General features: G+C 39.8%; 1 protein-coding gene across 2 annotated transcripts; it reads right to left on the reverse strand.

The window, feature by feature from the left end:
* Nucleotides 1-563: 563 nt before the first annotated feature.
* On the reverse strand, nucleotides 564-27286 carry BACH1 (BTB domain and CNC homolog 1). Of its 2 annotated transcripts, XM_059874008.1 has the most exons (6): nucleotides 27148-27201; nucleotides 24496-24535; nucleotides 15188-15485; nucleotides 11923-13305; nucleotides 10035-10241; nucleotides 564-3958 (listed from the first exon to the last, which is right to left on the reverse strand). In XM_059874008.1, exons 3-6 carry the CDS (start codon nucleotides 15425-15427, stop codon nucleotides 3497-3499), a joined length of 2292 nt encoding a protein of 763 aa, XP_059729991.1. In that variant the 5' UTR covers nucleotides 15428-15485; nucleotides 24496-24535; nucleotides 27148-27201; the 3' UTR covers nucleotides 564-3496. The 2 variants fall into 2 exon arrangements, with proteins under 2 accessions (XP_059729991.1, XP_059729985.1); XM_059874002.1 differs by lacking the exon at nucleotides 24496-24535 and having other exon boundaries at nucleotides 27148-27286.
* Nucleotides 27287-27533: the final 247 nt, after the last annotated feature.

Genomic DNA, 27533 nt, shown 5'->3' on the forward strand with positions numbered 1-27533 from the left:
AATAGAACAAAATACATACTACTGAAGAAATATCATGAGTAATTTAGTAAATACCCAACTTTGGTACAATTACCCTGTCGCTAACGAACACGAAAGAACACAGGTGCACACCGCTGCTCCAAGGTGAAGAACAAAAAAGGGAAGTTTATTTCCTGACTCCAACATTTACCGTTTTCTAAAAGTGACAGTGGATTGGAGGGTGACAGTGCCACCTCTCCAATGCCACCGGACAAACTAACAGTCCAAGTCTCTCTTCCTCTATAAAGGAATGCAAAACAATGTGTTATCTACAGAAAGTGTGTGAGAAAGTTCTCTACAAGAATGTCAACATCAGAAGGCTTAGAACATCTTAGAAAATCAGGGTGACATTACCCCTCTCTGTATTATTAGATTTCAGCTTTGTCTGAAGAATCCCAAGCTACTGGTTTGGGCCTATTAAATTTATAAACTATATAGAGACTACTTTGCTGTCATTTTCACAACTGTTTGAGCAGTATTACATAAATGAATAATGCACCAGTAGAAACTTTCACAGCAGAAAACTTACACAAAATAGAAAAGCCTTTGTAGAAAGGATAGTGGTTTTTATTGCAGACTTAGAAAATACTGAATTATGAAAAATACAAAATCAACTGTTGCAATTATCTGTTTATTTTACAATCTGTATGCCATCATACCCATATGGCTTTAAGATAGTCTGTTCAAAGTATTTTAAAACATGCTTTAACAAAGTATTTTACAATTTCAAAAATGAGTATTTCTTTACTGGAAGAGAAAAAATAAAACCAAACTCCAAAAACATTTTCCTGAGAATTCTGTATCATAAAATTGTCATTCATTCGTAACATTTGCAAGTTGATGATATAGGCTTATAGAAGTCAACATGCAACTTGTAGGTCTATGGTATTAAATAAATATTTTAAAAATTACTTAGATGCAGCTGGTCAGGCAAAAACCTACCCTCAAACTTCATCAAGTTCATATCAGGTTTAAAAACATGATGTTACTTTTATCATAGGTCAATGACTGCCATGATTCCTGCCCTGGAATCCCTCCATGATCAGCTATATGGAATTTAGGCTGTGGCTGAGCCCCAGGCTCCAGCAGTGGAGCACAACTCTTTAGGGATATTCCAGCCTCACACTTGGTCATCACTGACCTTGTTTTCCAACATCTGCAGCCAAGTGTGTCAGGGTTTTGGGCCACTGGATAAGCTCCCAGACAGCCATTCCTACAAAGAAGCTCCACCTCGTTATTATAAGGACTGACCCCAAAGAATTCTATTTCCAACTATGTGCACTATTAGGACAATGTTTTAATGCCATTGTCCACGTCATTTCAGAATATCACCAGCTTTAAAAGTGATAGTAGTTATGAACAGTAGAGGTTTGGGCTTTGAATTTTGATTTTTATTGTTCCTTGTTGGTTTGCTTTTTAAACAAAATGGAGACATAAGAGCAAAATGCTTCCCAGGGTGGCAGTGCGGGAGGGAGACAGAATTCCTGATTAAATTAACCAGGAATCTATAGAAACTGAAGAAAAAGCCCAGAAAGCTTCATAAACTAATACATATACAGGATCATCATATCTCAATTATGTCATTTGAAAGAATTTCAATCCAATTATCATGATGTCTGCCATGTAGTATTTATTTCTGAATTTCAATTACTGCAAGCATTGTGATTTATACAAGCTATGAGCCATCAGCATATTTTTTTCCCTTAAAAAAGTAATGATATATGATGAAAATCCAAGGATTCACTAGAGATTTGAATCAACTTTCAGTCCCATAGGTGAGGTAGTGTAGTCATTTGTGTTGCGTGCTGGTTATGAGAAGTCCTGTTGAAATCTGTTAATTTTTAAATTTTTCTTTTAAATAAGTGGCTTACTGTATTTATTAATGCTATGTTACCTATGGATGGTGGGGAGAGGAAAAAAAAAGAGCCTTGCCAAGAACAAGTTTTGCCTTGCTGCAAGGTAAAACTGAAAAGCAGTATTTACAAGGGCCGTTGCTTAGTTGCTGCCTACTGTACATGCACACAAAGACACAAAAAGCTAATACACATTCTGAGGTAGGAAATGAAGAATTCCACTGGCTTGTACAAGATTCTTCATGTTTTGTAAACCAGCAAACCCAAAGTTTTTTGTGGTGAGGTTCAATACTTAGTTCTGGTGTGAGAATAGCATCTAAATAACAAAGCATCATTGGTATACAATATGCATCCACTGCCATGTAAAAATCTAGACAATGGGGATTATTTTCAGTAGCTGAATTTCTCCTTCATAAAGTAATAAAGGAAATATCTCCAGCTCATTTCTTCAATAAACTTTTTATATATCTATGCTAATAGCACAAGCCATTGAAAATATACTACAGGTTTAGCCATAAAGTATCCTGAAGACTGATTCTGAAATAGAACTTTACTGGTCCCAGTGATCAGAGAACAAATATTTGTAACTTACTTTAGGCAGTTAGGCACTGAAAGAAAAAAATGTGGCCTGAATACCTTAAAAAAAAAAACCAAACCAAACCAAAAAAAAGTCCATTCTTAGACTTTCACAATACTTTGATTCCAACTTGCCACAAAGAAGCAGCAAGCTTAAAGGTGCTAGGACAGGAAGTCACAATACAGCTGTGAGTTTTAACAAGCCTATTGGATTCGGGTGCCAGAGGATTCAATGCACACTCATGCAAGAACTGCACCAGTTTCAGATGTCTGCCTTCCACAGTGCGTTGTTATTCCTCCCACTAAATTTAGAGAAGAGAGCAGTATGTGGCAGCACCTCTGCTGCTCCAGTTCTGTTAATTCTGTACTAGAGCGACAAGACCAAACCACTTATTCAATAAAGGCCTACTACTAACCAATTCTACTACCAGTAGTAGCAGCCTACTACTTTAATTCAGTAAAAGTTTTCTCTGGGATGGGGAAGGGAACAGCAGGAAGCAAGGATCTATACCAGAGTGCACTTTTTAAAATCTCCTCATCCTGTCATGTTACTTAGCCCATCTACAAAATCAGCATTTACAGAGCTATATATGCTTCTTAAGGTTTGTCTACCAGAAAAAACAAGCCTTAGAAGAATTCCAGGTATAGAAGTCATTGTGCATAAAGAGCTGTCAGGAGGCTTTCCTTAAAATGCAGAGTGGCATTAAGTACTGTGGCATAAATCAGAGTAGGCTGCTCTATACATGAACAAAACTTCCTCACAAATAAGCACCTGTGCATGGAATTTGTACTTTCCAACAGCTTTCCTGAACCCTCCTTGGCATCACCACACAGAAAAAGCTCCAAGGCTGACACATACAAATTATGTTCTGGAACTACACAGAGCAAACCCAAAGCTTGCCAAGTAATAATGGTGACCATGTAATTGTCAATATAGTTTCAAAAGATTAAACTTTTATCTTCTCTCTCACTTAGTAAGTTACTTTCCAATAATGCTCAATCCCACTTCTAGTTGCAATGCTGAGAGGCTGGCAATGGGAAGGAGAGATTCATTCATCTGTAGTGCATTTGTCAGTCATTTGCTGGCAGAAGTCTGTGATGCCACTGCTCTGCCCACACGGCTCCAGGAGCGACGTTTGCTCCAATGCTCTGGCAGGAACCGGGTGCAGTTCTTGTACTTGCTCGTAAGTGGCCTCACATGCACTTTTGACACACTGGTAACAGGAACTCTGCTCAGCTGTAGGGGTGACACCTGAAAGACCATTTGCTGATTCTACAGATGCTGGTACCACAAGCTCACTATCAGACGGAGCTGTTTGTTCTCTTTTTGGGAACAAAAATGAGAGTGGACAATCTGAAGAAGAATATTTTGCAAGTATTTGTATTTGCTCTTGACTCAAGGCTGCTTCCTTACACACCTGCTGGCAAAGTCCAGTCAGATTCTGCTTTGTCTCACCCAGAGTTGATAAAATGTGGTTTCTTTCCTTCAGCAAATTCTCCTTCTCATTTTGCTGCAAAAAGAAAAACAGTATTTTAGTCTACATTTCAACATAAGAACTATGCTTTATGCTCCTATTAAAGCTAAAACAAGACTTTAAATACTCTGGTCTGCTGAAACAGAAGTAATTTGGCATTAAGAAAGAAAGCAGCAACACAATCAAACACATCAAAAGCCTAATCCTAACCTCTCTGGAAGCATCATCAGGTACGGTATTTGATGTGGTTTTTCAGATATGCAGCTTTTTCCAAACTGATGCTGGCAGACAAAGGAGTAAATTTGTAGTTACTGAGCAAATGAAACATAGCTGCACTTACTGGAAATATTCCTGAAACACTAGTTCTACAGGATAACACAAACCATTACCGATGAACCAACAAAACATTAAGCAGTCTTCATAGAGATCTGTATTTTAAAATTGAAATGCTGAAAATCAAGAATCACATTTTAACTATTGATACTATTCCACTAGGTGAAAGTAACTTCTATTCTCAGAAGTGCCAAATCCACTACAGGGCAAACAACGGAGTTAAGTATAGTTCCTAAATTAGACAGAAAATTTAAGAAAGGTAAAGGAAAGAAGATGTGTTGAACAACTAACAACCTAGAGATAATGTAGCGGGATTGTCCAAGTACATGGCAACAAAAAGGATGGCAACTCAATAATAAATATCAAGTAGAAAAAAGTAGCCTGTATTAAATCAAGCTTTTATTTGGCCTCAATGTTGTGAATTTGTCTGAGGCTTCAGATAGAACTGGCTAAAGATGAAAAGACACTGATAACTGAGAAGTCTAATCACGGAAACAAGCAACTTTTTGAATAAAGACAAATGAGGAAATGGCAAAGGACAGGGAACAACCAAGACCATCATGAAGAAGTTGAACGAAAAGGACAAAGAACCTGAATCCAAACATGTCGCAACACATACATTTTAAATTCTGTAATTAACCAATTAAAAGAAGATAGAGTTTTGAAGACACATAGGCGTTAAATAGTTTTCAAGTTTTAATCATAGGGACTATGTGTTACAGCTACTGTTATGTCAATTCACTCTTGGAAAGTTCTATTATTTTAACTCCTCACATCCCCTTTTGCAAAGAAACCTCATACTGCAACTACTACAACTTCTTTTTGAAAGAACTGATTAGTTTAGACAGCATTTGGCAAGAGGAACAGTTGTTGCTAGTTCTTTTTGTCTAAAATTAGAAGGAAGAGGACTCGGCAAATAAATTTCTATTTGTCAGCATACTAGGAGCAGCTGTTAATCATAAAATATGCCACACTGGAAAGGCACCATCAGGGTCACAGAGTCCAACTCCTGGGCCTGCAGAGGATACCTCAGGAGTCACACCCTGTGCTTGAGAACTTTGTCCAAACACTTCTTGAACTCTGTCAGGCTTGGTGCTGTGACCACTGCCCTGGGGAGTCTGTTCCAGTGTCCAGCCTAAACCTTCCATGACTCGGCTTCATGCTGTTTCCTTGAGTCCATTCACTGGTGACAGAGATTGGCACCCGCCCCTCTGGAGGATGCTGAAGACCTCAGTGAGGTCTCCCCTCAGTCTCCTCTTCTCCAGACTGAACAGATTAAATGCCCACAGTCACCTCTCATAAGATCTCCCCCCTTCAGACCCTTCCCCATCCTCATGACACTTCTCTGGATGCTCTCCAATGGCTTAATGCCATTTTTTAGACCATGGTGCCCAAAACTGCCCCAGCACTCGAGGTGAGGCTGCCCCAGTGCAGAGCAGAGAGGACCATGTCCCCTCCTGCCTGGCTGGCAGTGCTGTGCCTGATGCCCCCCAGGACATGGATGTCCCTCCCGGCTGCCAGGGCACTGCTGACTCATGTTCAAGTGGCCATGGACCAGGAGCCCCAGGTCCCTTTCTACAGCTGCTCTCCAGCCTCTCCTTCCCCAGTCCATGCACACAGCCAGGGCTGCCCTGTTCCAGAGCAGAATCTGGCACTTGCCCTCGCTAAACCTCTCAGGGTTGGTGATTGTCCAAGTCTCCAGTTGGTCCAGGTCTCTCTGCAGGGCCTCTCTGCCCCTGAGGGAGCTGACAACTCCTCCCAGTTTAGTGTCAATGGCAAACTTAGGGTGTGTTCCACGGAGTGCCATGTGCAGGCTGTTAATGAAGGTGGTGAGGAGCACAGGGCTCAGGATGCAGCCCTGCAGAACCCCACCGGGGACCAGTGCCAAGCTGATGTCACCCAGTCACTGTCACCGTTTGTTCCTGACCCATGACACAGTGGCTCTCCCCCACATGATGTGGTTACCCAGCTGTGGGCTGGACATTTTGTTCAGAAGGATCCTGGGAGAGCCAGTCAAAAGCTTTGGTGAAGTCCAAGAGGATTACATCTACTGGCTTTCCTAGATCAGCCAGGCGGGTTACCCTGTCACACAAGGAAATCAGTTTTGACAAGCAGGACTTTCCCCTCATGGAGCTGTGCTGGCTGTGACTGATCCCTGCATTGTCCTCCAGGTGTTTTTCAATGCTGATCAGAATAATCCTTCCCATTCTGTTAGGCAGATCACCTAATACCTTTTGGATATGTAGAGGCACTCAGTTGTGTATTATGGACTGATGAAATAATCTGGACTGCTATTTGAAACAAACATGAACATCCAGAAATAGTTATTCCAGCATCAATTCCTCACCCTCCTTCTGAAGCTGTTGACAGGTTAATACATTTAAATATAATTTATTTTATCAGCATTATACTAATACTACCAAAAAATGTCACTTAGTTTTGAGGTTATAATAAACTGAGAGCTCTTTTTGATCTCCTGGTGAAGAATGTACTTAGTTCACTCACCTCACCCTGCTATAATATATATAACAAGATCTCAATTACATTTTTCTTGGAGCACTGGCACATTCTCCTCAGCTACAGAATCTTCAGCAAAGTAGTGTTTCTTGAGACCAGTTGTCCTCTACTCTGCTCTCCCTTGCAAGTGCCCTCATTTCAGAAGTTTCCAAATGAAAAATCCAAGGATGGGTCAGGTTGGAAGGGACCACAGTGGGTCATCTGGTCTGACCTCCCTGCTCAGGCAGGGTCATCCCATTGTCCAGGAGGAAGTACAAGGAATGTGAATATACACAGGGTCTCTCAAAGAGCTGTTTCTGACAAGTCAACATCTCCTAAAGTAGCCCTTGCATGCTCTCAAATACAGAACATTAGTGACCAACAAGAACACCCAGATTCACCTGAAAGGCCAATAAGCAAAGGCTTTATGGGAAGGTAAAAAAAAATAACTATCAGTACAGAAGATCAAAAGACATGATTAAATGTAACTCTCCCAGATAACAGATTCAGCACTGAACAATATTTTTATTCAATATAAGTAGAACTTAACATAAGATTTCCAATTTTACAGAATCACTGAGGAGGTACCTCACCAGGTCTGTAGTCTGACCTGCAGCTCAGAACAAAGTCAGAGATCAGGTAAGATCAGGCTGCTCAGGGTTTTGCTCAGTCATGCCATAAAACCCTCAAAGACCGCATGCACTGCATTTCAGGGTGAACTGCTCCACTGCCTGCCTGCCCCCACTGGAAGAAAAGACTTTCCTTAAATTCACATGAAATCCCCCTTGTAATTTAAGGCCATGTCTCTTGTTCTCTTGCTGCCAAGTACTCCCCCAGGAAGCTGAAGATCTTCCACTACCAAAGGCTGTATAAGCTCAAGGACTGCCCCACAGATATGGACAGGTAGCCATTGGGTCTCCCCACCCTTTTTCCAGGTAGAAGCCACATTTCTTCGGCCTCTCACCACAGAAGTACTTCAGGCCTGGCCATCCCAATGGCCTTCAACCAACCTTCCTATCAATGTGCTCCTGGAACTGATAGGGGTGAAAACCCAGCAAACAATTCAGTGTTACATGTGCCAAGATAGGTAACAACCACTGCACTCCTGTTGACACAGACCAGGACACTGATGGCCTTTTTTTTTAGTCTGGACATGTTGCTGATCCATGCTCAGCCTGCTGTCTGCCCAGGCCCCAAGGTGCTTGTCAGCAAAGCTACTTGCCAGCTGTTAGTCTCCAGCCTCTAGTCAGGCAGGGGTCATTCTGTTCCAGATATAGGACTCTTCCAAGAAACACACCACAAACATCTTCTGAGAGAGAAAAAAACTGAAGCAGCACCAAATAGAAACTAATACAAGACAACATGTTGCACATACTGAAAACCAGGATGAGGAATTCCATGAAAAAGTATTTCCTAACTGGTAGTACAGAGTATTATCTAGTTGTCAAGAGCTGTCAAACTATAGCTACACCCTCTCAAAGCCACAAAGACAATATAATGAGAAGATCAAAGTCTCAAAGGTCTGAGACATGACTGACCCAGAGAACAGGAAGAAGGCAGGAGCCATCATGCCTGAAGCAACCTGGATGTACCACACATAGCCCCTCCACGACATCTCTTTTCTTCCATCCACCTGGAAATCATGCCTAGACTGATCTTGATGTTTCTGTATTTGTGTACAGCTTATACAAATGTGATGATCTGCCAGGCAAGGTCAACACCTCCAAACAGAGTCTTTTCAGGAATTTCTGAAGAAACTTTCAGCACAGTTGAAAAAAACATATGCAACTGGAACATGTTTGTGCCTAGAGGATGATTCATACAACTCAGACCTCACCTCACAGTTCTCAAGACTCAACACTTATTATCTAGGCCTTGGACAGTGTTACCTGTCAAACAGCAGACATTCAGTCTGTTCCAGCACAGGTCCACTGAAAAGAGGATATTATGTTATAATTATTAGTCTCAAACTACCACATGCCTAATCTTGCAGATCAACCTTTAATTCCCTGCCCAAGTATTGCAAAATATTGACAGAGTTACATAACAGAAATGACGACATGATGACAAAAACCAGGCAAAAAGTTCTGAAATGTCAGAAATGCAACTTCTCTTTTCAGTAAGGATATTATTAGTACAATCACCTGATTACTCTCCCTCACAGAGCACATTCTTCATTGAGCACAACCTGCTCTGTCAGCTTATCAGGGCTATATAGCACTGCAAGCCTTCCTTCAAAGCCTATCTCCTCATTGCAGAAGTAGGAGTAGAAGTAGTGAAAGATGATGATCACAAGAAAATAAGTTTCCAGTCCATGGCACTTGGATTTAATTTTACTTTCCTTTTCACTTAGAAGTCAAAAAAGATTGAACATGACTGCTACCTTCCAGCTGATGCAGATACCAAATTCAGGTACACCAAGCCTGAAATGCTCCATGAACAAGAATGAGAGTACAGTAGTTTTAAACAACTGAACTATTTCGTGCACATGGTTATGACCAACTATGAAACTGAGATGAGAGTCAAACAAAGACTTGCTTTTCTGAAAAGCCACTCAATTATCTTCTTGCCATTGCAATTTTTACATAATCTTAACCTCAGATTACCTACATTTCTCTTAAGTTACATATTTATCTTTTTATTGCCTTCTTAAGGAAGAGAAAATATATTAACAGATGGCTGCTGAGAAATCTGGATGCATCAGTTCCTCAGCTACAATCTTGATGCAACTGCTAAAAAGGCACGCAACTTCCCAAGTTCTTCTGTATCTTCTGCCTTTCTGCAAGGGTCTCATTTTTAACATTAAAGACTCAGGAAACAGTTTGCCAGCCCATGTTGATATGTTCCAAGAACAGAACTTACACAACTAACAATTGCGTAACTGCAAACTCGATCATGAGCAATACCAGGAGCTGAAGAACAAAATCTTGAAGCAAGAAAGGGGAAGAGGCAAAAAACAGTGTAGGATAACAGTCTGGGAATCATTCTGTACAATTAAATTCAAAGCTTATGGGTTTCAGAAACATCAATCACCAAAAATTATGTTGGGATGCAAGTTTTATTTGAATGGAAACAAGTCCAGAGAAGTAAAGATGCGTGTACTTTAGAGCAAGGCTCAGAAAAATCAAGAACTGCTGTCAAGGAGTTATACAAGACTGATAAAGTTTTTTAAGCATGAGTGGAAGAAGAAGTGGCAAACCACCCCACTCTCAAGCTACTGCCAGATAGACAGTCAAGATGTTTAGAGAAAGACATGACAACAGCAATGAGTATTTATACATACCAGTTTTTCAATTTCAGATTCAAGATTTTGTATACAGTCAAGTTTTCTCTTGCGACATCGCTGCGCTGCAATTCTGTTTTTACTGCGTCTTCGGATATCGTGAATACAGTCCAATTGTTCAGGAGTTAATTTATGCATTTTCAGAAATGACTGGAAGTCATTTCTGGAAAGTGAGATAATCCTTTGTGCATTAAACGGCAGTTTTACCTAGAATGTGAGATACAGTTGTAAATCCAAGGTGCAACTAATATACACAAACACCAACAACTCAAGTTTCCATTTTAAGCATTCTTTACCACACAACTCCTCTTTTTTCCTACATCTCAGAGACAAGAGCAAACTAACATAACCATCAGATGATGGGATAAAATCCAGGGGATTCAACTACAAGAGTTCAAGCACAGGTGCAGCAGAGTATTTGCACATTTACACTAGATTCTTACAAGCAGATTCAGAGTAGGCTGAAAGCTACTTGTGTGTGCATCAAATGTGCAGGTGATACACTCTAAGAAGATGAGTTACAGTTTGGTGAGATACAAAACAGGTGTCAAGACTCACTAATATAGTCTTAAGTTTTCCCAAAGCTGCTATTAAGACTGCATCCTGCATACATTTTTATACCTATGTTGTTTTCTTTTCTGCAGGAAAAGTTCATCTGAAACAGGCCTTTCCTTAAAATACATAAGTTACAATATTTGTCTTTTATTTTTTAGTGTTGGAGAAGACAGAGGACCAGGCTCTTGCTACTGTTGTATACTCAAGATACAAAAGCATTTGAGATCACAAAGTGTTGACTAATACTGAAAAACATATTTACCTTTACAAAATAATCACCATGGTTTTGAGTATCCAACTAAAGACATTTTATTTTAATCCTTACATTTGAGTATAGTAAGTAGGAGAATATGTCACCTTGCTGTGGTCAAAGATCTGAATTTAGATTAAAAAGAACACAGAGAAATCTTTTCTCTGATTGGCTACCACAGGTGACCATCAGGCAAAAAATAATAAAAAATCCCAGAGTACTGTCCTCAGCAATGATACCCCCTTCTCAGTCACATAAAGGTGAGGAATGTATTTAACCAATTCTGGCCTTTTGTTTAGCATTCCAGATTTTTTGTATTGATGGTATGTTCCACTTATGTTCAGCCTCAATAAGGTCCTACATCTTGAAAGACAAAAACCTTAGTGCTTGAAGAAAAACGGAATTTTTGTAACATTGAATGATCCGTCATGCAGAGTTACACTGCAATTTCATGATTCTATGAACCGAGATGGAAATTGTTCCAGGTATATCACTTAGGGCTAGAGAAGGTGATGTTATTAAACAGTCTTAAATACACAGCTACTGAAGCCAGCTTAAAAGCTTAATTGTCAATTCACATTAAATCTGAAGTATCATTTCTCTCCCACCTTCACTCCACAGCTCAGAATAAAACCAAGAAAACTGGTAAGTTTCTATTAAACAAAGGTTCCAAGTTTCTATTTAAACAAAGGTTCCAAGAAGTTTAGAGCTTTCTTAAACTCTAAACTGAAGCAGATAAAAGAAAAAAAAAACCTAAGAATGAACCTTCATGCCTTGATTTAAGGCTCACAACCTTTTCTGACAGTTGTTCCAGAAAAAATTTAAAAAGATCTAATATGTAGGCATCTAACACTTCAGTATCTGACCAAAAATACTTTCATACTTTTATTCAGTCTCCCTGAATTAACAGCGACCTTCCATATGAAGGTCATAACTCTGAATGGCATTTAAAGTTTCAGTTCCAGACTTTTAAAAACAAGCAGCCACAGAAAAAACCCCAAAACAACAAAACACGAAAAACTCAGATTTTTGAATATGGCCTTAAAAGACTGGGAAGCAAAGGATACATCAGGATATTCTTACCTCACATTCTTGTTCTCTTGCTGAACATGATTCACTGTCTCCCTCAGTGTCAGTCTCCGAATCCTCTCCCAAACTTATCACATAGTTATAGGGACACTGTTCTTGTTGCTGTCCCTGAACATAATCTCCGCTGATTATTTCAGAGGTGTTGGAGCAGCCTTCAGTGCTAAGGTTGCTTATAAAGGGGCAATTGACAGAATTCAGTGTTGTAAAAGTTCTCTGAGGGCAAGGTTCAGGGCTTTCAGTGATCCTGATCCCCAGCCACGGACACTCTGATTTTTTCCCAGAATACGAGGGCTCCGAGTACTCTTTAGAAGGTGGTAAATGTATTTCACAGGCATCTGTGCTGTGAATATCACTCCAGAAGCCCTGTGCTAGTTGTTCTGCTATCTCTCTCTCCACACTGCTTCGATCTCCAGCTGAGGTGATGTTAGTGGCTTCTCTAATGCACAATTCCACCTTTGAAGATGGGTTACCTTGACTTTCAGTTTTGTCATTTCCAGCTCCAGTACTTGACACAGTTTTTTCAGCTAAGACTGTGTTGTTTTGCATATTACTGAAATTCAAGTTACCATATTGCTCACAACTATGTAAAATAGACACAGAATTGAGTCCATGAGGTGCAGCAGAGTTTTGGGGGAAAGCAGCAAGATCCATTTTCTCCACAGGACATGACACATTCTGAGTTACAGAATCTCTCTTTGACTCTTCTTTTTTCCGAATGCCTTCTTCCCCTTCCTCCATTTCTACCTGAGTCTCTTCACAGTTTGAGATCAGCTGCATAGGCACACACTCCTGAGCTTTTTGTATGCCATCATTATTAGGTATTTCCTTCTCAAGAGAAGTTGCAAGGGGTACCTGAACATCTTTAATACTGGAACTGGACTCTGAAGTATTAACTTTATCATTTCCAAAAGCTTTCTGGAATTTTCTATACTTTGGGCATTGAGAAGATAAGCTGGAAGCACTACCCCTTTCTAAATGTACAGGATCACAATTTTGATTGGCATTATTTTGGAGAACAGGCGATGATTTAGCATTTTCTTCATCTTTACAGGGTTTTGTGTCAGGAATTTGACTATATTCCTTTTCTAGAAGAGCTTCTACTTCATAATTTATTTCTAGGTCTCCATCATCCACATTGCCAGTTTTAGGGTTTGCTTTCTGAAAACGCTGTGTGCAACACTTCTTCCTAGGACATTCCTGCTGATCCAATTTAAAGTCCAAAAATCTGAATTTGAGAAACTGAAAGCAGGACTCTTCAATGTTGCGTACACCCAAAAATTCTGCACATTTGCAAACTTCAGACACATTGTCTTTATTTAAAACAAGTTTTGCTGTATATGCAAACTGAAGCAAAGGACTAAATCCTTTAAGTGTTACCTATTACAAAAACAAATAAAAAAAATTAGTATGGTAAATTTGGGTTTAAGCAGAGAAATACACAAATTTACCTGTCTTGCCAGCAGGACAGAGCACAGGACAAAAGCAGCAGACTTGTTCTATTGTGAAAACCTGGTCAAACTCATTCTGAAACAATTCTTCTGATACAATTTTATCATGTACATTTTGTGACCGTTTTCTTTACTGTGATCTGTCTCTTAATAAAATGTTCTCACAATGCAGTACTAAACCCAGAAAATATTGCTGCATACTGAAAATCAGTAACCAGATTCCAACCTCACAAAGATTTTCAAAGCAAGTTGTATTATACTAATTACTCTACAGTATGCTGCTGGTATTTAATTGTAGTTTTCGAAGAGCAGTTACTGTTAATCACTTAGTCTTATGCACCATTCATGCAAAAAAAGTTTGAAGAAACAGAGTTTGACCACATATGATTATTTACTACTACAGCCACCTACTCCTTTCTTCCTCCCATAGATTTGAAGAAAGGCACTCAAAAATGCTACGCCAAACAATTCTCAGTTTAAAGCCCCTTTAGAGCAAGTGATTTTAATTGAACATTTCACAACAGTTGCCTATCAAGGAACCCAGAGATAAACAAAAATTGTATCATTAGAAACTGCGCAAAATCTTCTACACACGAAAAAATGTCTAAGGAATCAAGTAGAAAGCCACAAACAGATCCCACAAACAGATCACCAACTACACTACATGACACTTCCTTTAGCCTCTTCTCTGCAAATGAAGAATAAAGTAGTATGTCCACTATTAATACTCAAACTCAAGTCCACCCTCTGCTCCCTGCCTTTACTGAAATGACCAGTATTTTATGTTGAATAAAGCACTATATCAATGCATTAACTACACTGAATCCTTCTGCCAGCAAAATAATGAATTATTCATGCAATTCAATTTAAGAATCAGTTGAGGGCTTGTTTACTTAGGTTTTTTTAGTAGTTGTTTGGTATGTTCTTTTTAAAGAACACAACACATGAAGTGACGTTGATGAGATCTGCCCAGAGACCAGTCCTTTAAAACTGTCTGTAAACACTTACAACCTTCCTAAAGAATTCTTAAAATAGCATTTGAAATATGCTCTGGAGGTTACACCACCACATTAATTCATCCTTTACAACGTGGGGAAGTAGAATGTAAAAGACAGTTTATCCATAAGCTGTCAACATGTCTTCAGACTTAGTGTAGTTAACAAAACAAAAACATTACAAACATTAACAAACATTAACATACATAAACAAAACATTAACAAACATTAACAAAACGTTAACAACACAGAAGTGGTTTTACAAATAAGTAGCATTCATAAATGAAACAGATTTAAAAATACAATGGTATTTTAAAACAGTACCTTCTTTCCATTTAAGGGAGAAACACTGCAAAAACTGCAACGATCAAGAGGGAAAAAACACTCTACTCCTTTCACTTTCTCTTACACATTTCTAGCTAGCTATGCTCAAGCAAGAAAAAAATCGTAGAAAGACTCTTAGTGTGACTGACCTAAAAAAGCAACTCCTGCAGTAGTCATTTATCTAAAAATATATAAAAAGTATTTATATAAAAATGCTTTTTATTTGGGATGAAAGTCAAAGAATAAAAACACTGGCAAAAAACCAATAGACCTCAGACCAAGATGACAGCAGTTAGTCTTTACAATATAATGTATATGAAGTACTTGAATTCAAAAAATATCTTTGGTACCCCAGACTGTGGGCTGGTGTCTTTCAGCTCTTAAATCCCCTACTCTAAATCGTCAGTTAAATGCCAACCTCCCATAAAAGAGAATGGAACAAAGCAGATTAGAAGCACTGGCAGGTAAAATGCAGAAGGGAGTGACACTCACCTCTTCCGGTAAAGTGATGATAAGATCAGCGTCCACCTGGCCCACAATTCTTGAAAGGAAGTAACTGCTGCAAGCTGCAAGCACAGCTTTGTGAGCCCGAAATCGCTGATCTTCCACTAAAATTGTAACATCACAAAGGATATCTTGCTTTCGCTGATCATCAAGGCTGAGGAGTACATTGGTACTGTGCACTGAAGATTCATAGGCAAACACCACACTTTTGTTCTCACTTAGAGACATTCTGTATCACAGGTAGTAGTGTGAGGCTCAGTGGAAAGCATGCTTCTGTGCTTCAGACCTGGGGGAGCAAAGAAACAAAATGTACCCCTGAAAGTCATGTCCAACAGCAACCTATCAGTACTGAAACACAGGCATGTTAAACGTGCACTGTCCTGGTCTAATTCTTCTTCAAATTAGTACTTCAAATAAATACATGCTTGTGACATTTACAGTACCCAAACCTTGATATGTACATCTTAACACACCTTTTATAATCTCATAGACCAAAAAATCGCCTTCAGCAATAAAGAACAGCTCTTTCTTAGCCAAGTGATTCAGAGATATAAATTTACTGTAAAACCTAGAAGTTATCTGAGCTTTCACTCTTACTAATTGGTGTATTCTAACTCCAACAGTCTGAAAATGTAAAGAGAAATAAAACAAATGCATTAAACTAAGATTCACCAAAATACTATGTGAGCTACTCCTGTTTCCTGATTCACCTAATGCAGACTGAAATATAAGTGCTCTGTCTTCTTTCAAAACTATTTTGTCTGATAAACCAATCAGGCATTGGTAAAATACTCTGATTTTCTAGTAGGTTGGTTTTTCGTTTTAAAATTTGAATTTTCTAACTGCCTTAACGCAAACTTCCCCCCCTTTTCTTTCATGACTACTTGATTTGTCATACTTGTTACAAGTTTCCTTTCCCAATGGATCATTATGATTCACATCACCTGGCAATGGAATACTCTCTTTTCTGACAAAGTTCTAAAATAACAGTATTCATTGGATAATAAGCAACAGTTAAAGTTAGACAATATTTAAAGCCTTGAAATATATAACTCATATATAACGGTCCTGAAGATTCTTAAATTTGCAGAAAAATAGAAGGGCTAGGGAAAAGGCAGATCTGCTAGAGAGTGCAAAGTTTGAAAGTATTTCCAAATTTGATCTTTACACTGTATTTCACTTTCAGTTGAGCCTTTCTTCCAATTAAAAGGAAGAAAAAAGATTATTAAGAAGTGTCCTGGCTCAATCAAGAAACCACTTAAGTCAGATTTGGAATTATCCTCCAAAGAAAATATGGTATTACTAGGACACATTATACCTTAACAAACCAAGCATTCAGATTACACTTGACCCCAGAGTTCCTGTAATTGAGCACAGCTGTGGAGACTCACTTCAGCTGACATGGGACTACCTCATCAGCCTATTGCTCAACAGAGGTTGTTACCATCTGCCAGCTCCCAACAATAATGAAACTGTAGCCAGTGCAAATCCTCAGGTTTCAGGTGTGGGGAAACTTTCACAACAGTGCATGGACATATTTAAACACACTGGGGAAAAAGCAACCACGCTGCCAGCTGTGCTCCTGGTTACGCACTGCTCGAGCTATTTTCATGGCATACAGGCATTTTGAGTGAAGTTTGAAACAGAAAGAGGGAAGAAAAAGATCCCCATTTTCAGTGGCAATAGCAGCACAGTCCTAGTCTGGGCCCCAGTGAAGTGCAGAGCACATCGGCATTACCCACTCCCTTATGGAACACTGTATGCTTCACCAACAAAATGTACAAACGTATGGTGAAAAAAAGAAGTTTTGAGGGGAAAGTCCCTAAAGTTCCACAAATCTGAGTTTTTCCCTCTAAGAAGCAGTAGAGAAGAGGTGCTATATACCATGCACTGTTAATCCTAAAGGGCTTATTTTTGGAAGAAAACAGTTTAAATGTTTTCATATACCTAATAACAAGACTGCAGATTCATTAACTTAGGAAATATTTAATTTCCAGTCAATTTACATGGGAACAAAATAATTCCTCATGGAACTGTTATTCATTAAATTCTATTTTTATAAAAGCTTATGAGAAGTAACCAGTGCAAAATAAATTATATATTCCTAACTGGATTGCTCTATGCCTAACTTATCATATTGCTCACATCTTACAGCACACAGAGTTTAATGAAGTATAACTCTGTATTTGTTACAAGGTGAAAAAACCCCAAAACCCCAAAAAGGAAGAGAGGACAAATCAGAAAAATTTAAGACTAAATCCACAGTGGTGGGGAGCACAGGGAAGTATTACAGACAAGGACATATTCTGGGTGAACACTTGGGCAAAACTCATGAGGCAGACTATAGTTAAAGACAAGCCTTAAAGTGTTCTTTTTTTCTATCTTCTATGAAAAAAGAGCTCTCAGACAGACAACACATATCATACATGCTGCTTTTGGGTTTTTCCTGATAAAATAATCAATTCCAATATCCAGTTCAGTTCATTACACTTCCATAGCACAGAAGGCTAAAAGGAACACTAGTTTGTTTCTATTTGTATAGATACAGACAAGTTAATGCGAAGAAGAGTTAACCCTCCTTCTCACTTATCTCTGTGAGACACACACTATCCTTTCAAAACAGCTTGTGGACTACTTGGAGCACTGACGGAAAGCTTCCAATGTTTCAGCTGCCAAAAAAAAAAAAAAAAAAGGCAGCAAAAAAAAGCAGCAAAAAAAAAAGCTCAACACTGAAACACTATATTCTGTTTCTTGAGAAGTGAATGAAATACTTAGTTTGAGCATAATTCCATTTAACACTTCACTCTGACAGAATGTTGTACTTCCTAATTGGACTTCGTCAGCCAAGTTATGCCCCCTCTTTATTTAAACAGGATGATACGTTTGAGGCATTCATAATATAGCAAGCAGCACTTAATAAGCATTTCAAACTTTAGGAGAGCCTTTAAAAAAACCCACAAAACCAAAAAAATGCCACTCCTACACTACACTCAAACACTAAATTAATCTCAGTCTTTGTAAAATTTAGGTACTCAAATATGATAAAAAGAAATCCAAAGGTAAAGCATCAGAAAACTGAAAATGCTGGTGAAAACAAAAGCATGAAATGGGAAAGAGAAAATGCAACCACTGTAAAAAGCTGTTACACTTAAGAATTAACAGAGGTCAAACGTGTGAACATCTGAATTCTGTTTTCCAGCTGTGTAATAAGGGCAGGGTTACCACATTTATGATAGTAGCTGTCACGACAGCCAACCAGATTTCCCACAGCAGCGTGAGTACAAAATAACTTCTCTATAACTAGATTTGTTCTACACACATCCACAACAAGAATGCTTCCTGCTATAGCAAAGAGGAAAAGTACATCTCTTCTGTAAATGGTTTAATTTCTCTTCTACTATAACTGTTTTTCTAGAGCACTCAGAATTCTTAAAATCAGTTTTATTTGGGTGGACAAAGAGGGGAAAAGGTATGAAGCAGAGAAAACAATTCAATTAAACTTACAAGTTTGTGCTGCAACTGTCATGAGGATAGGTCTCCTAGGCTTTTCTGTCCATTTCACATAATTTAATTTTCTACAAATATTACTTACCAGGGTCTTTTTTCCACCCTCAGAAATATTATTGATATCAACAACCAGCTATTAAAAAGGAAAACTGATACTACAAACAACAAAATCATATCAAATAACAAAATCATATCAAATAACAAAATCATATCCTTGGAAAGCAGCCTAAAACTCCTATAATACTATTTGTATTTTAAAAGTAACCTTCAATCAAGGAAAACTAAAAGTAAGCACAGATAACTTGGAAAAGTATTCCACAAGCAGATGACTGTATGTGGAAAGCACTGCTCACAAAGGAGGTGCCCACAACCATGTGACTGAATGCAAAAGATGTTAAGAGAAAAACCCCATGCAATAATACTATTTAAGATAATTGCAACAGACATTGCCATAAAAAATATGGAGAGTCCAAAAAGATCTTCCAAAACTTAAAATAGTTCTTATAACACAGGTTGGAAGGATTAAAAAAGTAACACCATGAAAGCTCACTTACTACAAATCCTCATTTTGTGGAAGAAAACTAGTAGTGTGAGCATTCCTCCAATTTCTCTAACCTGAAAACCTGCACGCCTAATAATCCAATGCTATTGAGACTGAAAATTAAAAAAGCTTGTGAACGTAAGCATGCACACATGCCAGTATAAAACCTACATGAACACTTGAAGCACAATCAAGTTCTGCTTTGAGAACACAACCAAGCCTGCTACATCAAAGTTTTCATTCTTTATCAGTAATCTTGAGATAAATGTTTTGCATAAGGACAAAAGTATTTCCTCCTAAGTACCAGCTACAAAACTTTATTCTGCTTTATAAAAGAGAAGTAACTAAGAGAAGTAACTCCATTTTTTCTCCCTACTAGTATACAATTATGAAAATTATGCCCAACAGTTACCTGCAAAATTACCATATCTTCAGTAAATTTAGACATGTCTCCATCCAAATGACTATATATATTTATTTACAAAGAGCTCATAAATACTTATCTTAATGGAAATCAGCAGTGCAACCACATTTAAAAAAGGAATACACATTTAATTCGACAGTATAGAGACCAAAGCAAGATGCTTATCAGGACTCACTGTAAAATATGCATCTCATCCAAGGCTCATTTTTCTCATGCATTCAAAGTCATTCATTACAATATTACAGGAAGGTAATAGTGAGGTACAGTGAGTGTAAGGTACTTTAAAATTAGGCTGCAGGTTTGCTCATCTGATTGCTTACAGCTGGTAACAGTTACTGCTCTTTACTAGCTGACTGGAGAATAAACATAGATATAAAATCCTTTACTTCCTTCTACCACAGTCTCTGCTTTAAAGAGTCATTTGGTGCAGATCCTCAGGTAAACCATTATATCTCCCCATTGACAGTTAAAAAAATGTATTCCAAAGATGAGAATCAGGATAGTTGAAGCCAGGTAAAACTAAGGCTATAAGGAACTGTTGTTGCTAAGTTACAGAAGAAAAATAGTAGTGAAACAGGTAACATTGTTGAGGAATGTATCCAGTGCAGGTAGAATACAAGAGCAGGAACAGAGTACCAGCATAGAACTCAAAATAGGGTGATGTATTCCTCACCCACACAAAAATCTCACACAAGGTAGACAAATTTTCATGAAAGCTCAGCACCACCACCACATGTAAGAGGGCACTCAACATCCTGCGGACAAATTGAAGGAAGCTAAAAGGCATCAAATTGTCATTGAATGTGACAAAAGCACACACATTTGTATATATGTTTACCAAAACACTTTTTGAACACTTTGAAAGTTTCAAGTGTCATTAAAAATACTAAATTAGAGCACAGAAACCCATGAAAATCAATGACAGTCATATCTTGACTACTTTGATGACTTAGACTTTCAGGAAAAGCAGCTAATTACATTTTACAATCTTCACGCCAAATTCAAGGACCTGGAAAATTAAATTCCAGTATCTAATGGTCACCAAGATGCACTGGGAACACCAAATCCAGAGGCGGCATCCATCTCCACATATCAAAGCTTGTCTTCCAAATTCTTTTTTCCCCTCCAAACTACAGGTTTTTCAAATTCAGGAAAAAACAGACTGAAGAGCAGATAAACCAGAGGTTTTGATACAGAAATCATTTGACACTCTCCCTCTTCTCCTGGACAGCTGAGGACCTGGCACTGCAGTAAGCCTTGCAGAGCAGCTACTCCTATCCAGCAGGACCTCACTGTGCCTCTGTGACCAGGAATTTCCTTATCACCAGCTGAACAATGAGGAAGAGAGGACTCATCCAAAGACACCCAATTAACCCAATCTAGGATCCAAACCGAACAATTGTCTCAAACACTCACTGCCAAATAAAACACAGGAATCTACCTTGTTACCATCAATTGTAACATACCTAAGAGCAAATGGGCAATAAACTAGCAAAAATGGACCTGTGGTCCTTCTGTTTTAAGCTCCACTAAGCCATAGTTCTAGCAAGAGCCAAGTAAAAATACTCGAGCTACAAGAGTTACATCCCATGAGCTCAGTGTTCTTTTAAAGAGCAAAAGCCTCTTATTTTCCATCGGTGAATAAATCCAATTCAGATATTCCTATAAAGAAGAGCTATCTTTTTATTCCTAGACTCAGATATCAATTATGCAGCCTTACAATCCAAATCAACTCAGTCTACACGTGTCTGGCTTTTTTCTGATCTGCACCTACCATATAACTTCCATACATGATCCAGCTTAAGGTTACCTGAATTACGAAGAATGTAAACAAAACCCTGTTCCTCAGTCTTTCCTTAGTGAACAAGCATCCAGCAATGCCACACTGGGTATCAATCCTCTCTAGCAATTGCAGAAAGTGTCACTTATACACTGGTGAAGCTCTGAAATAAAAGAGCAGAGAGCAAAGCTCCCCTCGGTAGCTGTAGAACCCTGGCAGGACACACCATGGCTGTCACTGCTCTCTAAGCTGCTTGAACTTGGGCACCCAGATGTAAATTCAGTTGTGATCACAAAAATTATAAAACTAGCAAGATTAAATTATCACCTAGCAGGGTCTGTTCAGTTAGCACAGTTAGCACCATGCTTCTAAAATAGCTGTATTCTTGGAACACTACAAATTCCTCAGCTGGTAAAAAGACAACTGTAGACCCTCAAAAATATAGCCTAGAGAAAACAAAACTCTTGGTGTTACTCCTGTTATGCTGATCTATTGAATAAGTTCTAGCAGGTCAGTCATTCCATCAGTTTTCTTAGGGCTGACATTTACATTAGCCAATAAAAAAAGTTCTGTCATCCACACACGTGAAGTCCAAAGTGACAACTATAATTTACTACTGCTAAAACAAGACAGTTTAGATAAGACACAGCTCATTCAAAACACACTGCGAAGGCTTTTTTCCTACAGTTTTATCTCTCTGTCCTTGCCCCCAGCTATCTCTCCTTTTAAGGAAATAGTTATATTACAGATGAATGCCTACAGTGGTTAATAGCTGCTGATTCCCATTATGCTGACAAAGAATGAACAAGCATTTTAGTGTGCGTGTTCATTGCTTCATCTTCAAAAAGACTGCAAGAGAAAAAAGTGGTAAAAAAGCAAAAAGCAAGCTTTGTTGCCCAAGAACAATGCTTTCTCCTTTAGGAAGAAAGTATATTTAATCTTCAGTTATTAGCAGAGTCATAATTCTAAATTGTCTTCTTTATTAGTTCAACACATGGAAGATATTACTCACAGCTTAATTACCTATATGAGATTTTTAAAAATTACTAGTTGGTATTTTTGTAGTATAATTTTAAACACTGCATTTGGACTCCTGCCAAGTCACAAGTGAGTATTAAAAAGAATCACGGAAGTCTGACAAGTCTTAAGTCTGTGCTAAGAGTCTTAATTTGTTTTCCAGATTTTAAGACTGAATACACACTTTTTTTTCCTCAGTATTCGCAAGTTGTATGAGAAACTGGGACATGGGAAGGAGAGCATGGGGGATCCTGAGAATGCTAGTAGTCACAAGCCTGCAGAACTCATGATTTTAAAAGGGAAAAAGAGATTGATACCATGTAACCATAGACATTTTCCAAAGAACAGAAGTTTGAAAAGCTTCCCCCAGAGGATGACACAAAGTCTGTATCTAAGCCAAATAAATCCCAAACTACTCTGCACTTTCCCATTATTTTAGATGACGCTAATTGTTTAATTTTTGGATCAGCGATGAAAATCATGTTGTGGGATTTGGTTTGTTTCACTGCTAAAAAATGAAATAGGTCTGAAGGGATTTCAGAGACTCCTCTGAAAAATTCCATCACTTACAGCCCTTCAGTTGTGCTGGTAATCACAGAGAATTGCTCTGGAAAGAAAATGCACAGACTTTCTAAAGAACTTAAAAAAAAACCCCAAAGCACCTATCAACAATAAAAATAACCACAAACACAACACCCCAAAAATACAAGTAAAAAATGCTTTTATTTTTTCTTAAATAAGAACTAGGTTAGATAATAAAATATTCACTTAGGATAAGTAAAGCATGCACAACTAAAATCTACTGTCAACTCCTGCCTTTGCTTAAAGGACTAACACCTTTGTATTTAGAGCTACATATTCTACTCATTGCTACAGTTACACAAACCACATTAATAACTTCATCTGAATGCCTATCACAATCCATTTACAAGCATATATGTCAAAACATGTATGATGAATACTAAATTAACCATTTAATATACTTAGAAGGACACAAGAAACAAGCTGAAAGAACTGTGAAACAGCTATATTTCCAAGTCAAAGAAAATACTGGTTGGAAATTATATTTAGAATCTAATTTCTGGCATTATCTGTTTAACTTTGATTTGTTTCCACAACTGTTCTTCACAGTATGTGAAACTGAAAGAAACCTGCAAATGTTTTAGACATAAATCAGAGAGAACTTCAGAAACATTTATATGAAAAAAAACAGCACAGGTTTATCAGAACTAACAATACATAATAATAAAACTTAAAATATATATATATATATATATATATATATATAAAAAAGCACAAGACCAGGCTTCAGATAGTAGCACTAGTAAAGGTTTCCAACAAATCACATGAAATTGTCTCAGTCTCCCCATCCTGTAGAAACTGTAGACCATTTCCTACCTGAAATATGATGTCAAAAGACAAGATCTTACTAGCTGACCTGTAAATAACCATTTTTGGGATGCTACCACATGAAATACTGATCTCCAGCTCTGGGGACCCCAACATCAGAAGGACAGGGATCTTCTGGAATGAGTCTAGAGAAGAACACATGATGCTCTGAGGGCTGGAGCCCCTCTGCTCTGGAGACAGGCTGGGAGAGCTGGGGGTGTCCAGCCTGGAGAAGGCTCCAGGGAGACCTCAGAGCCCCTGCTGCTGCCTAAAGAGGCTCCAGAGGAGCTGGAGAGGGACTCTGGACAAGGGTCTGGACTAGCAGGACAAGGAGGAATGGCTTCAAATCAAAGAAAGCAGGCTTAGCTATTAGGAAAATTCTGCCCCGTGAGGGTGGTGAGGCCCTGGCACAGGCTGCCCAAAGAAGCCGGGGCTGCCCCACCCCTGAAGTGTTCAAAGCCAGGCTGGACAGGGCTTGGATCAACCTGATCTAGTGGAAGGTGTCCCTGCTCATGGCAGGGGTTTGGAAATGGATGATCTTTAGGGTCCCTTCCAATGCAAACCACTCCAGTATTCTGTGATTTGATGACCTTAAAAGTAGCATGAAGAGGGCGAGCAAATGCCATATATTTACTTACCACAGTATTTGTCAATGGGCCAAGACTGGAATCCAAACACCTACAAACATTATGTTGAGTTCAAATAAAGTCATTCACAAACAAAGTATCTCAACACAATTTTAAAGATTAATTGAATATTCTTTAAGACACAGGCTCTCATTTAAAGACATTTAGTTACTGATACCCTAGGCTACACATGTATGTACCCCACTCTCCAATGTATGTTTAATGATTAAACTCAATTTATTTGTATTTCACCAATGCTTCTAAAGTCAATTTACCCTTCACAACACACTTTCCCCTTTTTAAAGTTTCAGTAGCTGATTGGTCAGTTGAGCCTTACTCTGACCTTCTAACTCACTTTTATACCAAAAACTACATTTTCCCTTTATACTTAACAAGAACAAAACTTTCTTCCACCCTTAAGAGTGCTTTAACCAAAAAAATACTGCATACTGCTGGAAACAGAGTGACTTATGATGCAGCCTTTGATTTGTTACAGCAAAGTAAGCCTTTCCATCACTTTTAGTCCCCTCTCCAGACTGCTGACCTCTGAATTAGAGGTGGGGGCAGGGAAACCTGCAGGTGAAACTTCACACATTATCCCCACTGTGGTCACACTAGGCTGAATCTGCACAACTTAATGATTGGTTCAGCAGTTAATTTTGGCTCACTCAATGTTTTGTTCCTATCCACACTTGCATCAACTAACACGCTATGTCTGGTTTGACTAAGGACTACATATAAGCAGGACTCACATTATGAATACCACAGTGTTTTCTCCTGCTCCCCCATGAAACTTTCAGAGGTTGAGTTCTACAGGACAATTAAAATGTCAGCATTCAGACACAAACATGAACCCTCTGACTGATTACCACTCTTCTTTGACCCCACATCAGCATGCCCAGCACAGGGAGAAAGACAGGACTATGCTTAAAAGAAAACCCATGAAGTGTTTATAGAAACAGGCTGATTATCAAACGTGGAAGGTGGGGATGACAATGACAAGGAGACTTGTTGAGCTAAGTTTCCCTGACCCATAGAGCAGAGTTATTTGGGACTTACAGAACTCACGTGCAAAGACCTGTCTATTCTACACCTAGCAACAGTGCCTACTTGATCCAAAGGATCAGGTGAAGGGTATGGGTTCTAACACTAGACCATTTCTATAATAAGAAATTTACTGGTGTACAAAATATCCTTTGCATAAGAATATTAGAACCTATTAAAAGCAACTGAACATTTAACACAGTAAGATCTTACACATTTTTACACATAAACTCAAAGATACAGCTGATGGAAGCTAAAGCTGTACTTCAGCATTTTAGTTAAAGTCAGGAGTGTGCTAGTGAAGCAAACTTCCCAAACACCCAATTTATTATGCTTTTGTTCTCGTCAGAAGATGAGCCCAGACAACAAGAGTAGGCTCTTTTTTGAAGTAGATTGGAAAACACACTCTTGAAGTTCTCAAGAATTTCAAATACTAAGGGATTTAACTTTTTTTTCCCCACATTTACTAAGCCAGGTCAAAGGGAACCCTTCTGAAAAACACTGTAGGTATTAAGTTTTCAGTGACAACTCTTTCTCTCAGCAAATCTGCCTGTTTTGGCACTGCTTGCTAAGGCACATACAGTCTTATTCACCTGACTTAGGGCATCCAAGAGTAATTATGCTATTTAAGTAATCTTTAAACTCACATTACAAATCATATTTTGTGATCTACCTCAGATGGTTTAATTCAGACTCATCATGTTGACAGGAATAAAGTCTTTATTTTCTTACTGTATGGTGTAATACTTGAGATTAAAGAACTGACTCCATATGCTAGAGCATTCTGAGTGCCGCATCGCCTTAATTTACAGGGCTTCTGGATTGCAATTACTCCATTACTGCAGCCAGATGTTTTTCACACAGAGAAACTGCCTTCCTCAAGCACCTCAAATTAACACGTCTGTCAAAATTTACTCCACATACAGGTATCTTTACTGCTAGAACACTTTCCCCCTCCTTTTCTAGTTCAATAAGGATTTGGAAGACCGAGTTGTAGATGATTTTGGGATTACTGTCAGGCTAAAAGGGGTAACTGTTCTTTTGTGATTACTACATTTCCACCAAGCCCCAAAGCATGCCGAGGATCTCAGCGCCCAGAACAGGACGGACAGGATTTGTATTTCGTTGTTTACAATCTAAAAGAAACCTTCCCCGGCTCCCCGCAAAGGGAAACGAATAGCAGCTGCACGCCTCAGCCCGGCAAAGCGGGGATCCCGCCGACCTCCCAGCGGGGCTCAGCCGGCCCTTCCGCACAGCACCGGGGAGCGCGGCGTGGGACAGTCACGCCTGTGTCAGCGGGGCACAAGGGCACCCCTGCGAGCCGGGGCCGAGGCACCGAGCAAGGAGCGGCTCGGGGCAAGGGGGGCAACACCCTCAGCAAGGCACCGCCGAGGGAAAGCCGCCGCCGGTGCCTGGCGCTGACGAAACGCCACCGCCCCGGCGCCCCCGCGGGCGGGACCCCTAACCCTGCACGGGCCGGGCCGCACCGGGAAAAGGCCGCACCACCGGCGCCACCTCTGTGAACGCGCGGCGACCCCCGCCCCACCGCGCCCTCCGCCCGAAGGCTGCCGCCTTAGCACCCCCACCACCAACCCTTCACCGGGCGCGGTTCAGCTTTACCTCGGTGCCCGCCGCCGCAGGCCGGAGGGCAGCGCCACTGCCACTGCAGCCGCCACTGCCACTGCAGCAGCAGCCGCCGCCTCACGCCGTCCCCTCTCGCCCCGCGCGCGCCGCCCGGGCCCGGCCGCTCCCGGCTCCGGCTGCGGCCCGACTGCGGCGCGCGCCGTCAGGTGACTGCCCGCAGCACCGCCCGCCCCCCCCGCGCGCACGCCCCGCGCACGCCCCGCGCGCCCATTGGACGCGGCGCTCGCCGCCGACGCGCAGCTGCCCACACCACCGCGCGCTGCGCATGCGCGGCCCCGCCGGCGCACGGGGCGGCTGCAGAGCGCCGGGACCTGGCACCCGCCGGCCCCTGCCTGCCTCCTTCCCTCCCTGCCCTGCCTCTC

Source organism: Haemorhous mexicanus, chromosome 2 (genome assembly GCF_027477595.1).
Source record: "Haemorhous mexicanus isolate bHaeMex1 chromosome 2, bHaeMex1.pri, whole genome shotgun sequence".
Lineage (NCBI taxonomy): Eukaryota > Metazoa > Chordata > Aves > Passeriformes > Fringillidae > Haemorhous > Haemorhous mexicanus.